Source organism: Rhipicephalus sanguineus, chromosome 1 (genome assembly GCF_013339695.2).
Source record: "Rhipicephalus sanguineus isolate Rsan-2018 chromosome 1, BIME_Rsan_1.4, whole genome shotgun sequence".
Taxonomy (NCBI): domain Eukaryota; kingdom Metazoa; phylum Arthropoda; class Arachnida; order Ixodida; family Ixodidae; genus Rhipicephalus; species Rhipicephalus sanguineus.
Genome location: NC_051176.1, coordinates 182,423,527 through 182,438,933, shown reverse-complemented (window position 1 = coordinate 182,438,933; position 15,407 = coordinate 182,423,527). Strand labels below are relative to the sequence as shown.

Here is a 15,407-nt window from a genome sequence, read left to right as displayed (position 1 = left end):
AAAAAAAGAAAGGTCAACCTACATTCGAAAAAATACGGTAGTCAGGATGATGATGATAATGTCACTTGAACATTAGCACTTTCTTTGCTATGTTTAGGCATATTCTGGCATAGCCATGTATGTCTTTTCCTAATAAGAGGCCCTACTTGGTTTGGGTGACACGTCACAGAATCACTTCAAGAAAAAGAAGCATTATAGGAACACTGTGCAGCTGTATCAGTTCAAGTAATTCCTTAAGGACACGAGGTAGGGCAAAATTAAGAAAAAAAATTGAAATTTGGTTTTTTGCTTGTGTGGAATGATAAGGCCCCACACAATTTTGCACATTTTAATTGAGCCAAAAGAACCAGGTTTTCAAGACCAACTGACGAGCAGCCAAGCCCCCTTTTCTCAGACCGTGCACAACCTGAGCTTTCTGCCTCAAGTAAACTTTTGAAAAATTGAAACTGGTAGTTCTCTGAGCTTAGCAGGTTTATAAAAAGGCATTCCGGCTACTTAAAGGCACATGGTGCAGTTTTATTTTAACACGCGTGGCATTTACCGAGTCCACTTGCCTTGTGTGTGTGAAACCAGCATAGAGACGGGGTTATGTGCATTTATTTTTAGTTTAGTTGTGTCTTTGTTGATTTTGTTGCGGCGGTAAAAGATATTCTCGTGTTGACAAATCAAAGAAACTGTTTAGAAACTGCAGTATAATTGGAAATCAACACGCTTTGGCTACTAACAGAAACGAGACCGGGAGCACTCGTGCGAGCGCTTCATCACGTAAGCTTTGTCCTCATTCCGCGTCGCCGCAAGGACAAAATGTCACCTATAGTGACAATGGCTACGCTTTGATTTATGTGGATCTTCTACAAACTGGGATTACGAGTAACTGCGTGCACAGAATGCGGAGGAACTGTGGCACTTGTAGAGAACACAATGGGTCGTGTCCCTTGGAATGGCAACCCTCAGAACTGCCACCTTTGAAACCGTTCGAACTTTCAAAAAGGCATGCATGGCCCGAGCAATCTTTCTCAACGCGGTTTGGCATATCACCGAGGCGCAACAATGAGATATGGTTGGGTGAGATCGACTGCCATCGACAGTATTTGGCCAACAGAGACACAGAAGATATCGTCACGGGGTCGTGACGTCGACGAAGACAACAGCCGACGTGTTCGAGATGAAACTCTTTATTTGGCCGAACTTGTGGCCGGGAAATGAAAGTCAAACAACAGCAATACACTCTGTTGTACACTGATAGCGGCGAACTGGGCGTCGGCCGTCGATAAAACTGCTCATGGCTGGGACGCACTGTCTTTTATACATCACGCATCGAACTTTCCAGTCTTATCACTGGTGGTCGCACAAGCTCTGGAATAATCTAGGCTATTCGCGTCCTGCACGCAATCTTAACAAAGTGATCCACTACAATCGCGAAGCTTCTCGAACACTGCGGCGCGGTCAGCGTTGAGCGTTGCTAATCGTCCTTGCTGGTCAAACACGAATACATCAAAATAAAACAACAAGCGGGCGTGGCAATATGACAAAACAAGCCAGGAAACCAAGAAAACAAGAAAAGGAGCGAAACGCTCATTCGTGTGATGAGTATATGGCACATTGCTATTAATTAAATTGTTCAGCACATCTTCTTTTTGAAGAAAACATGAAATAAACTTGTTTTTCCTCTTTAACTCACAATATCTCGAAAAATAATAAACTTTTTTGTTACATTTGCCCCATTATCAAAACAACTTAAAAAAGTAGAAGGCTGATTTTTAACCAGAATAAACGAAACATCAATATGAAGCTACTGAACTAGAATGGTGTAAGTAGGCATGATAGTTTTCATTTTTTTGGCAGTCTTATTTAAAAAATAATGACAAAAACTACCTGATTTGCTTAAAAAATTGCAAAAATGTCAACACTAGAAATACAATTCTAATTCTAGTTTAACTGCAAGAAGAGAGATCGAGGAATAAAATTAAACAAACCCGAACTCTTTACATGGAGTAGTTCCCGAGAAAATGGGTCTTAAAGAAGCCCTAAAATCCATTGGAGGTATAAGGCCTACCCTGTGCCCTTAAACTGGATGACTAATTTGATCCAACTAGATAGATTGACCAATCATTGACTGAGTAAAGGGGTTTAACAGTCCAAATTAACACAGGAGCCTTGAGAAAAAAGTTCTTAATTAATATGGCCACTTTGGGTTTAACGAAATATTTGTGGCGCAACTGAGACGAGAAAGAAAAAAACGAGAGAAGACAGACTAGGGCACCAGACTTTCAGCTAGTTTATTTTCTACACATCACCCAAATTATATATATTTCCAGATATGCACACAAAGAGAGGGCACAGTACAAGCAAACTATCACATAGCACTTTAAAAAAAACTATCGCACAGCGTTATCTAAAAATAAGTATTCACTCTTGTACAAAGAGCTCGAAGGAACACTGACACATCCATCCCCCTTCTTCTGTATGTCATATGCCCCAAGTAATTCCCGTATTAACGTTTCACTGCTTCTTCCTATCACACGAGTTTCTTCAAACAGTGGTGCACAGCCTCACGAAGCACAATGGAATGGCAGGTGTGAACCCATACTATTCTTAAACGATAATATATGCTCCCTAAGGCAATCATTAATGCAGCGGCCGGTTTGGCCTATGTACGACTTGCCACAGCTCAATGGAATTTCACAAACAACGACCCCCATGCAACACAGAACTGGCCGGGTGTGCTTTTTTTCGCCTGAAAGCTTGCTTTTTTGCGAAGAAATGCGGGCACAAAGCTTCGAGAGCTTGTTGGGTGCCGAGTAAACTACTGGAACATCATGCCTGTTTGCAACTTTTTTCAAATTGTGGGCAATCTTATGGATGTAAGGCAGAACCAGAGGTCTCTTTTTCTGCACGGCCTCGGGCTGCCTGCTGCATTCTTTAAGGTTCCGAAGCAGAGATTCGGACACAATGGTCCGAATCTCGAAAGGAAGCCGGCTGCAACCAGCCTTGAAATCTGTACCTGAAAACTGTCGTCCATTGTGTGCTTGCACGACTTCAACAACACAGACCAGAGACACATTGTCGCAATGGCTCTTTTCATAGTTTTCGAGTAAGCAGATTCGTAAGGCAGGAGGCTCTTAGGGCATGGGGGCTGTACATCCAGCACGAATGTGTAGCGTTTAGTAACAGGTTAATGTCTAAAAACCGCAAATGATTGTTTTGAGATAGCTCATGAGCATACGTCAAGCATTTACCATGCTGTGTAAACACTGATGAACCATTTTTTGCAACGTCACAAGCAGTCAAGGAGTTAGAGGTGTTTAGAAATACAAGAAAATCGTCAACATATCTAAAAACTATGGGACAAATATACGGATCGACGTTTCTAGCAAGTGCCTGGTCAACAGATGAGAGAAAGATGTTGCATAGAACAGGAGCTACACATGAACCAATGGAAATGCCTTTGCACTGTACACAGATCGAATCATTATGCTACTCAAGCAAAATTCAAGCAGAGTCCAGAAACTGTCAATTGATAAACCACAAGAGTTCATAAAGTCAGTGCTACCATTGCCATCAATACATTCTGTAACGCAAGGAAGAAGTTCATCGTGAGGCACAGAATAAAATAAATCCTTGACATCGATACTGAAGGCATAACCAAAACCACTTCTGCTACTCAAAAAATCAGTGTGTCCGCATTATTGAAGTCGAGCGAGCACACCATGAACGACAGTTTCAAATGCCGGTTTCAAGGCTGGTTGCAGCCAGCTTCCCTTCAGCGGTCTTAACCAGTGTGTCCGAATCTCTGCTCCGGAAGCTTAAAGGATGCAGCAGGCAGCCCAAGGCCGTGCAGAAAAAGAGACCACTGGTTCTGCTTTACATGCACAAGTTTGCCCACAATTTGAAAAAAGTTGCAAACAGGCATGACATTCCAGTGGGTTTTTTTGGCACCCAACAAGCTCTCGGAGCTTTGGGCCTGCATTTCTTTGCAAAAAGCCAAGCTTTCATGCAAAAAGAAGCATGCCCGGAGAGTTCTGCGTTGCATGGTGGGCGTTGTTTATGAAATGCCGTTGAGCTGTGGAAAGTTGTACATAGGCCAAACCGGCCGCTGCGTTAAAGATCACCTTAGGGAGCACATATTATCAATTAAGAATGGTGTGGGGATAAGTCAAACCAATTTTTCAAGTCCTGCCGAGGTTGAATTTATGACAGTGAAATATAAAAGATCAATTCAAGTGAAACAAATTTTAACAGTTTTGAAAGAAGAGCAGATAACAGCATCATTATGTTGTTTCATTCTATTTAACCAAAGGATTCATCTCAATTTCTTGCATTATCCATATGTGAATTTTGTGAAGTACCAGAAATAAATAAGAGTTTCGATTGTTAAAGACAAAGCTAAACAGCCTTATAGCCTACTTTAGCCTTTCCTGCCATGTGGTTGGCTATTCTAATGCCTACTGACCTCAGACTCAGATGCTTGACAACACAAGTTGCTGTAGTAGTTCTTGCCCTTGTCTTCCATGATGTCTGCCACTCGACAGGTATACAACGCCTTCCAGACTTGGCTCCGGAATGCAGCAGGAACACCTTGCCGTACCAAGCTCTTCAGTTCTTTCTGCATGCCAGAGCCAGCCACAGAGCAGTCTAAACTTACTGCACAAAGAAAGCAACATGCATAGGAAATGCGCCTGTGCAGCTGCACATGACAGCCTGGACTTCACAAAGATAAGCTTTTTTTTATCTGCTTTGTTCATAAGTATATGATTTGTTGTATTTCAGTTGCATATCTGCCAACTTGTGAACTTTAAAATTTCGAAAATTGCACAGACATGACTCCTAGGAGAGGAATGGAGGGGGGTGGGGGGTGGGAATCAATACGCTTATATGCATTGTCTGAAAATAAAAGCAGAGTGCAAAAGACGGGACACAAGAGACAAGAAGAAGGGACGGGCGCTCTGCTTTTATTTTCAGACAATGCACCAACTCGCCCAGCAGCGCATTCTCTTAGCCTGACTGTTATTTTACTCTTCTGCCACGCTATATTACACATGTTTACGTGATTCCGTTCCCCCCACATGATGCCTGCACAGGGTCTTTTTGCAAAGAAGTTTCAAGCACCATGCACGTTCAAACATGTATGTGCATATACATATATACATACAATGCTGTAAAAACTTTTGGAGGTGGTTTGAACCCCCCTCCACTGGCTATGGCAATGTACACTGAGGGGTGAGGCAGACAGGGGGAAAGGGGTAGCATGTAGCATGCATTACAGTCGAACCCAGATATACTGAACCTGAAGGGGATCATAAAAAATTCTATATATAGGTAATTCGGTATATAAAATATTTTATATATCAAAAATACTTAAGGGGGTTTTACAACTGTTTGATATACACAATAATTTGTGGGTTCGATATATGTGGGTTCGACTGTATTGTAATGCTTGCCTTGAGTACATGCTTTTTCAAGGATGTCTACATTTTTATTAAACGGACACTAAAGGCAATTATTAAGTCGACGTTGATTGTTGAAATAGCGTTCCAGAAACCTCGTAGTGCTTGTTTCGTGCCAAGGAAATGCTTATTTTGAAAGAAAATCACGTTTTAGTGGTTCATACGGCGTTAGCGCACTTTGAATCACCCGCCTGAACGGGCGTTCTGACGTTGCAGTTGCCACGCCCAACATTGCCCGCCTTTACTGCCCGGCTGCCAACGCTACGGTTTCTTGCGCAACAGCGGCCATCAACCTTGCCAAGATGCAGCCACGGGCCACTCCGAAACTATTTAGTTCACTGTAACGGAGCTTGGCTTGGCCAGCAGCAGCAGTAGAGTAGCAACAGTACGAAAATAGAAAGATCCAAGCACACGCAGCAGTATGCGACAACGAAACTACCACTGAGATGCGACCGCGTAAGCGAAGCGCAGCTCGGTGAAAACGGAACTTTTGAACCACTCGCGCCGTTCCCCATGGTAACGCCAAGAGGTCCTTTTTTCCATGAATCAAACAGAAATGAACAACCAGCATTTTATTATGTCTTGTGATGCACGGAAGGTTCTTTTTTTTATCACAGCTAGTTTGATTACTAGCGGTTAATTGTACTCGGGACTCTTGATGTCATCGGGATCATTTCTAAAATGTCCCACTCATGGTGCACATCGTGTCCTACATTTACCTTAATTTCTCTATTAGTAGAGCACTGCTGTTGATAATATTGACGTTTTAGACATTCTCACACATTGACACTCTGACATAAATTGTTATTTGCCTTTAGTGTCTCTTTAAAGGGTGTACAACCTTAGGTGCAGCATAACAGCAGCTACAAACTTGACACAGTGAATAGTGATGAACCTTAGATAACAGCAAATTTTTTAGTACTTTGGTGCGGCTGATTTCATCAGCTTCAAAAACATGCCTGTATAAGCCACCCCTAAACGTGTACCCATGTTGCGTCCCATCACCATCAGAAGATTCTAAAGGGGTACAAGAAAATGATAAGCAAAACTTTTTCATGGACATAATTTACTTCTTATAAGACCTGATGCAACATTTGTACAATTGTAAAAAGAGCCAAAATCTATAAACATTACGAAAATTTTTGGAGCATTGGCAGGTATGCAGTAAGCACTACAGCGTCATAGTTTGCCAAGCCGTTATACTTGGGCCTCTCTATTTGTTTGACTATGGAGAGAGAGAGAGAGAAAGGAAAGACAGGGAGGTTAACCAGAGGAAGCCTCCGGTTTGCTACCCTGCACGTGGGAAGGGGAAAGGGGATGTAAAAGAATTAAAAAGAAGAAGAGATGTGATGACAGCACGCGACAAAAAAGAAAAAAGACTATGGTGTGCCCTAACTGACAATAGGCCCAAGTTAAGCTTGGGTTATTCATCACTCAAGGTTTACCTTCCAGTGTTCATGTATAAGTTCATACTGCATTTTCGAACAAGGCAATGATTCCATTTATAAAACTTGCAGCTAAACATTTTGATTTTTGTCATAATATAGAGTTAAAGGATGCAGCTCCTATGGCAACTAAATTCTGCAATTTTAGAGCCCGTAATTTATATTAAAATACAAAATACGGCAAATGTAGAATGTATATGAGAAGATGCAACTGCTGTCCTCTTTTTTTCCCCTCTGCTTTTGTCTTCCGGTTAGCTTCTATTTGCACCATCATGAGCCCAATCAAAACACAACCCAGCAAGAAGTCTTAACTTAGCAGGTGGGTTTTGCAGCCCTTCATTATACAGGGTGATTTTTTTTTAGATCTTACCTATTTCATTGGGCTGCAGTTTTGTTACAAATCATCATATTTTAATGCGGTTTGCAGCAAAAGATTCGGGAAGGATGAAAATTTAATGGCTTGTTCTGTTTTTTTATGGGTAACGTAAAAAAAAAAGGTATTAGAAAAATTGCAAACATCACTGCCGACACATTGCGGAGTGTTGCAGCCAACATGGAGCAGCGAGTTCGGTTATGCCTACACCAGGAGGGTGGTCATTTTCAACACCTGCTGTTGGGTAAGTGATTATATACCTTTATAACCTTTATAAACTTTACAAACCTTTACTAGTCCCATTCGGTATGCTTCATAGCAATCAGAGTTTTTAACAACATTTTAGAGGCGCAAGCCGTCCCTCCTTGAATAGCATTTTGCGGTTTCCATTATTTCATATTTATATCTTTTTTCAGCATTTTGCATAAAAATATAGGACCGGCCATTAAATTTTCATGTTTCCTGAACGTTTTGCTGCAAACCACACTAAAATCGGATACTTTGTAACAAAACTACAGCCCAATGAAATAGGTCAGTTTTAGAAGAATCAGCCTATACATTTAAGCAGCTGCTGATAAACCTACTTATCAATGCCTATTCAGACCAGACATGATATGAGCAAGAGAATTAGTAGTTACGTTTAAAGGGGCCCTAAACCACCCCTCAAACCTTGATGAGAAAATTCTCTCCTTTGACCTCCACCTGCCTCGGTGTTACAGCGGTTACATTGCTCAGCTGCTGACCCAAAAGTTGCAAGCTTGATCCCAGCTGTGGCACTCGCATTTCAATAGAGGTGAAATGCTAGAGGCCTGCGTACTGTGTGATGTCAGTGCACATTAAAGTGGCCCTGCAATACTTTTCCAAGTAATCATAAAATGACCTCACTATCGGAGTTTATTACCTCACTAATCAACTGCCGCAAAAATTTTGAGAATCCGTCAGATACAAGTGGAGTTACAGGGATTTCTCGCATGCTCTAAGTGCTTTGTCTCTCGCTGAAAGCAACATGGGGGGGACGGGGTATGACAAGGGAGCAAGATGCTATGTGCGTAGCGCTGTAGTCTATAGGTCAGCGCGCCATGACCTTGAGCACTTTCTTGTTTTCTTTGAACACGCACATGGCGGCTCACTTGCCCGCGCTGCGATGTACCATGATGCGGGCAGGTCGCGGCACACTGTGGCGGCCGTGTTAACTATGCAGCTCACGATGCTCAAATCAGCCAATGGCCGTGTCTTTTGGGTATGTGACACAGTTGATTTTGGGTATATGGCATCATCTGTCGAGGGAAGAGCGAGCAATTTTTAGCTGACTTCAAAATTTAATTGTAAATTCCCTGCCATGTGCGGCGCTATAATGTTTGGGTCACATGTTCGCAGGAGCCTCGACTACTGATTGGCAGCATTTTCTCACCATGTTCAAAAAGTGTTGCAGGGCCCCTTTAAAGAACACCAGATGGTCAAAATTTTCAGAGCCAATCATATCATGGTTTTGACGTGTAAAACTCTAGATATTATTATTATTATTACAGTAGAACCCCGCTGTTACGTTCCTCACTGCTGCGTTTTCCCGGCTGTTACGTCGTTTTCCGCCGGTCCCGGCATAGCTCCCGTAGGATACAATGTATTGGGAACCCCGCTGTTACGTCATAACTGTCGGCCCGTTCCCGTATGATACGTCGCGAAGTGCGCTCGGAGCCGACCGAGTGACTACCAAAGAGAGCCGCCATGGTGCATTTTCACGCAGCTTGGCCTCGTTTGACCGTAATATTAGCCGCATGAGAGGCGCAAGCAACAGAATCTTTCAATTGATGCAAACAAAAGCATGGCCTTCGAGATTCAAATTGCAAAGATGGCGTCTATGACGTAACTGCTCGTGAAAGCAAGGCCTTCGAGATTGGCATTTACTATTGACAAAAGCATAGCCTTTGAGATTTGTATTGCACAAACATGGCGTGTACGACGTAATTCCTTGCGAAATCAAGGCCTTCGAGATTGGCATTCACTTCTGCCATCGCGTTGGCGTAGACTCATCATCATCGTTATTTGTCGGAGAGCGGGAGGAGTTCGAGCTGGTTGGAGCTCGCATGGTCGTGCGTGCGGTTCGTGGTCGGACTCGCCGCGCCGGTCGTGATTGCGTGTGCTTAGTTCTTTCATGCCTACAGCTGTTGGTGTTAAAAAAATCACATACGTTGATTACATTTCTGTGGATGAGGCCGTCCTAAGCTCCGCGTTTCTATCCATCGACTAGATCGCGGCTGAGCGCGCCAATTTTCGTTCTGCTCGTAAGAATTGAAATAAAATTCTGTACCACTAAATATTTTGCCGTTTTTCCTGTTTTTCGGCTGTTACGTTTCCCGTCTCTTACGTTTATTTCCTACGGTCCCTTCAAAAACGTATCAGCGGGGTTGTACTGTATTACTCCTTGGACGGAGCTCCAAACATGTTCGCCAAATTTTTTAATCATGTGTGGCACATGGAGTTCACAAGTGGAGTTCAAAGTCGCAACATCCCTTTTTCAGAGACTGGTAAGGCAATGAAATGAGATGGCTGTCAGTGACTATCCCTCGACAGCATCGGCATATTCAGACAGTGAGCTGCCATTGGCCAATAGAGGTTTAGTCTCCTGGCAGGATGTTTAAATTAGGACACACCTTCCTACTGTTACTGTGTATATTAACTAATGCAGTTAACAACAGGCTGCAGCAGTTGAAAACCAGAATTTCAGATTTCGGTAGGAACTGCACATTTCTGAGAAAAAGTGGCTGTCACCTGCTCATGTTCAGCCACACCCACCCAATATGAATAAAATGCAAAGCATTAGGTGGGCCGACCCCCCTGCACCATCAGTACAGAAGACATTGACAGCGGACAAGGAAGGGGGCATAGCACTCATAATACGGCTGCTCATGCGAGGTTCTTTTTAAAAAATCTTTCGGCAATATAACACTGGGAGTCACTTAACTCATCTCAAAGCATTTCTGAAACTTCAAAAGGAAAACAAGGAAAAAAAGAACACGTGATATAATGCCCCTTTAAAACAAGTACATGTCTTGAGATATCAGCTACATGTCCCATTTTTTCAAAACAGTCGAGGCAAATAGTTGGCACTACAGCCAACTATCCATTTTAGATGTGCAAAGAGACAGAACACTGACTGTGCTGATAAGGTTGTCACCACAAAGCAGGAGGTACTGGCGCCAGCGCCACAGGTGGTGAGCAGCTGAAGGCAGCCGCTCCTGGTAGTGAAGGTGCAGCTGACGACAGATGTAGTGTAGTGCCAGGCTCTCCTCGGTGTAATGATGCCGAAAACCCAAGGCATCCGTGTGTTGGAGCACTTTGCTTTGGCTGAAATGTCAACCCATCAGCTAATAATGTCACAACAGGTATAAAAGGATAAAGTGACACTTTCCAGCCCTAAAGCGGTAGTCGACATATGCTAAGACATCCAAAAATCATACAACACCGCTTTTCAATAGGTTCATTAAAGGGGCCCTGCAACACATTTTTAGCATGGTCAGAAAACGTTGCCGATCGGAAGTCGAGGTGCCCGAGAACACGCGAGCCAAACATTATAGCACAGCATATGTGGCCTGGGATTTGCATTAAATTCTCAAAGTCAGCTAAAAATCGCTTCCTCTTCTCTCAACAAATGACGCTATTTACTCAAAATCACTGCGTCATTGACTGAAGTTTCGCGCTATTGGCTGATTCGAACATGGCACGCTCGGTAGTTACTGCGGCCGCTGCAAGAGGCCGCAGTAACTACCATGCATGCCCCCACGCATGCGTGATCGCACTGAAAGTATGTCATGCATTCGAAGAAAAAAAAAAGAAAAAGTGCTCAAGGTCACGAGGCACGCGTGACGTACCTTCATCCCCTGTGCCATCCCTCCCTGCTTAGCTTCCAGTGCTTTTGTCAGGACGAGAGGAGAGAAAGCAATTACAACGTGAGACAAATCTTTGTAACTTCGCTTGCACTGGACGGATTCGAAAAATTTTTGCGGTGGTTGATTCATGAGGCAATAAGTTCCTTTAGTGAAGCCATTTCATGACGACTTGAAAAAGTGTTGCAGGGCCCCTTTATGTTTTAATATATTACTTATGAACTAAGCCTTAGCACACATTACAATATGCATGTCATTGAGAGTACTATTCATGCACCTTTCATGCACTTATTTTGTTATAGCATTCAAACACAAGAGAAAACAAACAATGGCAACTGTATGTCATGCCACTCAAGGTAACATTTTTTCTTTACCCACCCTAACCTCTGCACACAAAAAAATCCACAATTTATGCACATCCCACGCACTGTGGAAATCACTGAATGTGAAGCTTCTAGCAGTTTTGACACCAGTGACCACTCTTATGATCAAGATGCTGCTGGCCTTGTGGAGCAGATGGAACTACTAGAATCAGCCTTGTTCACAGTGAGAAACCCAGCCACACCAAATGTCAAGGAGGTAGGAAAAGAAAACTGCTTGAAGGATAGAAATATGCCAACAAAAGCCTAGAGTTTTTGTCATCACGTGTTCAATGCCCAGCATTAGATATATTATTTCTTAATGTGATGAGAACTCGTCGAACAGGGAATCTTGTGTGGTATGAAGGAAACTTGTACATCGTGTCAGCAATCTATCCGGACTGGAGGCACCCCGAACCAATACAGTCGAGTTCTCTGCATGGGTCACAGCATTGCTCTCCAAGCTCAGCACTTCAGCTTGGAGAAACATGTCTCCGCATGTTTCTTTCTATCTTTTTAAAAGAAGGGATCTAGACACCGACCAAAATTATTTAAAAAACGAATGTATTAACGTTTCGACTCCCCCACGGGAACCGTGTTCACAATAAAAACATAGGCATAGCTGTTCACTTTTTCATATGCGGCGCATGACGTTATTAAGGCACCTGGTGTACACCGGAGGAAGATTACCCTCATTGCGATTAAGAGTGTACGACGTGGTTTAGATGTTTCCGTCCGTCATACTCTCAACGTCTATCTTCTCCTATGTCGTTTGCCTCCTCCTTTCAGTCCCTTGGATGATGGCCTCTAACCCTCTCTCCAGCCAAAGACCAAAATACATCCTTTTTCTTCTCACTTTGAACCTGGCTTGGTTACTTCCAGACACTGTTTTCAGCCATTCTGGCTGGCATACCTGCAACTTGTTAAGGATAGGGGTCATCAAACACGTCACAACTCGCCAGCTACTTTTCAGTCACTCATGGGCCTCTCTGTGTCATCCTGTGCAACCCACATTGGAACAACCTCAGTTTAGCATGGACGCCGCAGTTATATCACTGATACTTGTCTCTGCAGCAGCCAGGATGGTCAGGCCGTATGCTTTAGGTGCAAGAGCGTGGTCAACAACACAGGGAATACAAGCAACATGGTCACTTCACCGAAGAATGGTTATAACAGCAGAGCTGTTTAAGCTGGAGGTTCGCCGTTGCGGTGTAACGCGAAAAACCTTGCCTAGCTCTGACGACACTGCACGTTGCCTAGCGACCACTTGGCACAGCTGCGCCTAGCTTTGCAATGCTGTGCCGAGCCTCACATAGCTTCGTGCAGCTGGAAGGTGTGGGAAAGGAAATTGAGGGTGAGGAGGAAAGACAGCAGAAGGTGAGAGGGCAAAGCAAAGCAATGAATAGCCTTGTACAGTATAGTTCAAGGCTATGCAAGGGGATGGGAGGACTGACGACAGGGTACAGAGGAGGGAAAGGAGGAGGTGATAGTGTAAACCCTAGCATAACCATGTACAGTATAGCATAGCGTAGTATATCAAGGTGGTGGGAAAAGGAAGTGAGGGGGAGGAGTGATGTGAGGGTGAGGAGGAAGAAGAGTAGGAGGAGGGGAAGGCCACCAGCTCCACTGTTTCCTCAGTCTTCACACCAATAGTGTGTAGCTGCCCCAGTTTTTTTTGCTACAACTAGCTGTGCGGGTGTTGAGGGTACTGCAGTGCACTGGACAACCGAGATGAGCACACCCATTCATTCAACCCAACACATATGAAATGCACTTATAGGTTGGCTGATTCTTTTCAGCAATTTTTGGCACCTCTTGGGAGTTGTGACAACACCCTAAATGACTGGTCAGCTTACCGCTGCACTGAATCCCTTTATAAGCATTGCAAACAAAATGCAGCCTCTATCCACAGCACTTTACCAACCCACCTAGATTCCCAGCTCAAGTTCCTTTGCATGTTATCAGTCTTAAATTAGTGCAAAAATGTTCATGCACCTATCTTTTCTATTATCTTTTGCACATTAAAATTCTTACTCTTATGGCTTAAAAATGTTGATGTTGTGGCCACCACACGACAAAAAAATTTGTTGTGAAGCCTCTACCAATGGCCTTTGAGGGGGTAGTGTAGATCAACCAAAAAAAACGGTTTTTTATTTCATTACTAAAAAATAATACACACTCTGAGGAGCAAAACCGTGCGTTGGCGAGCACGTAGGAGTGCTCCAATGCATTTAAAAATGGTGCCAAAGACCACGCATCCGTCAGGAGGTGCAGGCTCTTATCCATCATTGTTTCTGCGTGCATGTATTTTTTTATACCTATGACTATACCGGTTGAATATATCCACTTCTTACCATTTTTATATGTTTTGGTTGAAAGTTTTGATACCGAAATGCTTTTATAGCGTAGTTCTTGCTGTATGTTGGCAGTACTTTCTGCACGTGTTTTTAAACATGAAAGTGTGTTCTTGTGATTAGTTTTTTGAAAATTTTCCAAACTTGATGTACCTTTTTTAGAAATCTATCCGACCGATCGTGCTGAAATTTTCTGAAATTATGCCTAAATCCCTTTTAAAAAGTCTGACCCTAAAACTTTGAAAAATTGGTTATGATTGAAAAAAAAAAAAGATTATTTGGAAAGTCTCTCTCACGATACGTGACAAGTGAGGACAATATTTTTTTCTTCTTGCAAGATAAATGTAGCAGCCCGTTCTTATAGGTAGGGATTAACATCAATATCATGTGAAAAAAGTGTGCCAAATTTCACTGCCATACTGTTTTTAGTTTCTGAGAAAAAGTACATTTATTTTGTACACCAGCCTAAAATTTGGTACTGAACCAGAATAAAGTAAGAAAGCTACAGGGTCAAAATTACACAGAGTGAAGGCCACAAGCTTTCTTATTGAGCACGGAAAATTTCACAACAAAATATGAAACAGCTCCTGAGATATAGCTGAAACCAGGACAACACATTTACCCTACCATACCCTCTAGCACATTTAATAGTTTAATTGTGTACGTGATATGCGAACTGCAGTGTAGCTTTACGTGAAACAGAATTCTGCTACTATTTCAAACATCTTATGGTCCCTTTGGTGCTAGTACATCTAGCAGCAGGTGAAAAAATAGTATTTGAAAAATCAGTTGACATTCTTACATAGGTGTTCATATATGACATTACTCAATGTCCTTAGACTAAAATATGACTTGTGCATTGCTATATTTGCATACAGTGTTCTTTGCAAGCAATGCACAGCCAGTTCCTAGTTTTTGCAATTATGTTTTAAAGGGGTCCTGAAACATGTTCCTAAGTAATCATAAAATAACATCAATGTTGGACTAGAGTGCTTCATGAATCTCCTGCCGCAAACAGTTTTTTAATACTTCGTCAGTGTAATATGGTTATTGCATGTGAATGCAGTGGAGTGCAGGTTAAAATGGCATGAAACTTAACGACTTCAGTGACTTCCACGACTTTTCTGTTAAACTCCTCCTTTTAAAACGTTTGTGTGTTTTGTATAGTTTTGAGAGCAATAACTTTTAACACTTGCAAATAACCTTTGACAGCAATGTCCGTGCTGATGCCTCCAGCAGACTTTGCTGTGCCATGGTAAGGGGATATCATTGCCTTTCCGTGATGAATATACAGATCAGTGTTATCTGCCTTCATTTTTTTTTTCATTGTTCAAATGTTTTTATTTGTTAAATGCAACATTATGCATTTCAGTAATTGTAACAAAGTAATGTTGCCATCACTGTGCAAGAATGAACAGTGTCACTGTCAGAAGTTATCCAATAAAGCAACCAGTTAGCAGTAAAATGCTACTAGTAGTAACTAGTTACTACCTAAGACTGTGCAGCCTTTGTCCTGTCCACTTCCATCTTGTGTTTCAGTTATAA

At 42.6% G+C, this 15,407-nt stretch overlaps 1 protein-coding gene across 2 annotated transcripts in view; it reads right to left on the bottom strand.

Moving 5' to 3' along the window:
• LOC119403407 (uncharacterized) overlaps nucleotides 1–15,407 on the bottom strand; it is a 714,971-nt gene that overhangs the window by 520,982 nt on the left and 178,582 nt on the right. For both annotated transcript variants that reach the window (XM_037670349.2, XM_037670353.2), the window contains exons 14-15: nucleotides 10,421–10,610; nucleotides 4,454–4,606 (exon numbers count right to left, since the gene is read on the bottom strand). In XM_037670349.2, the coding sequence (XP_037526277.1) occupies nucleotides 4,454–4,606; nucleotides 10,421–10,610 (343 nt within the window). The remainder of the gene's footprint in view (nucleotides 1–4,453; nucleotides 4,607–10,420; nucleotides 10,611–15,407) is intronic.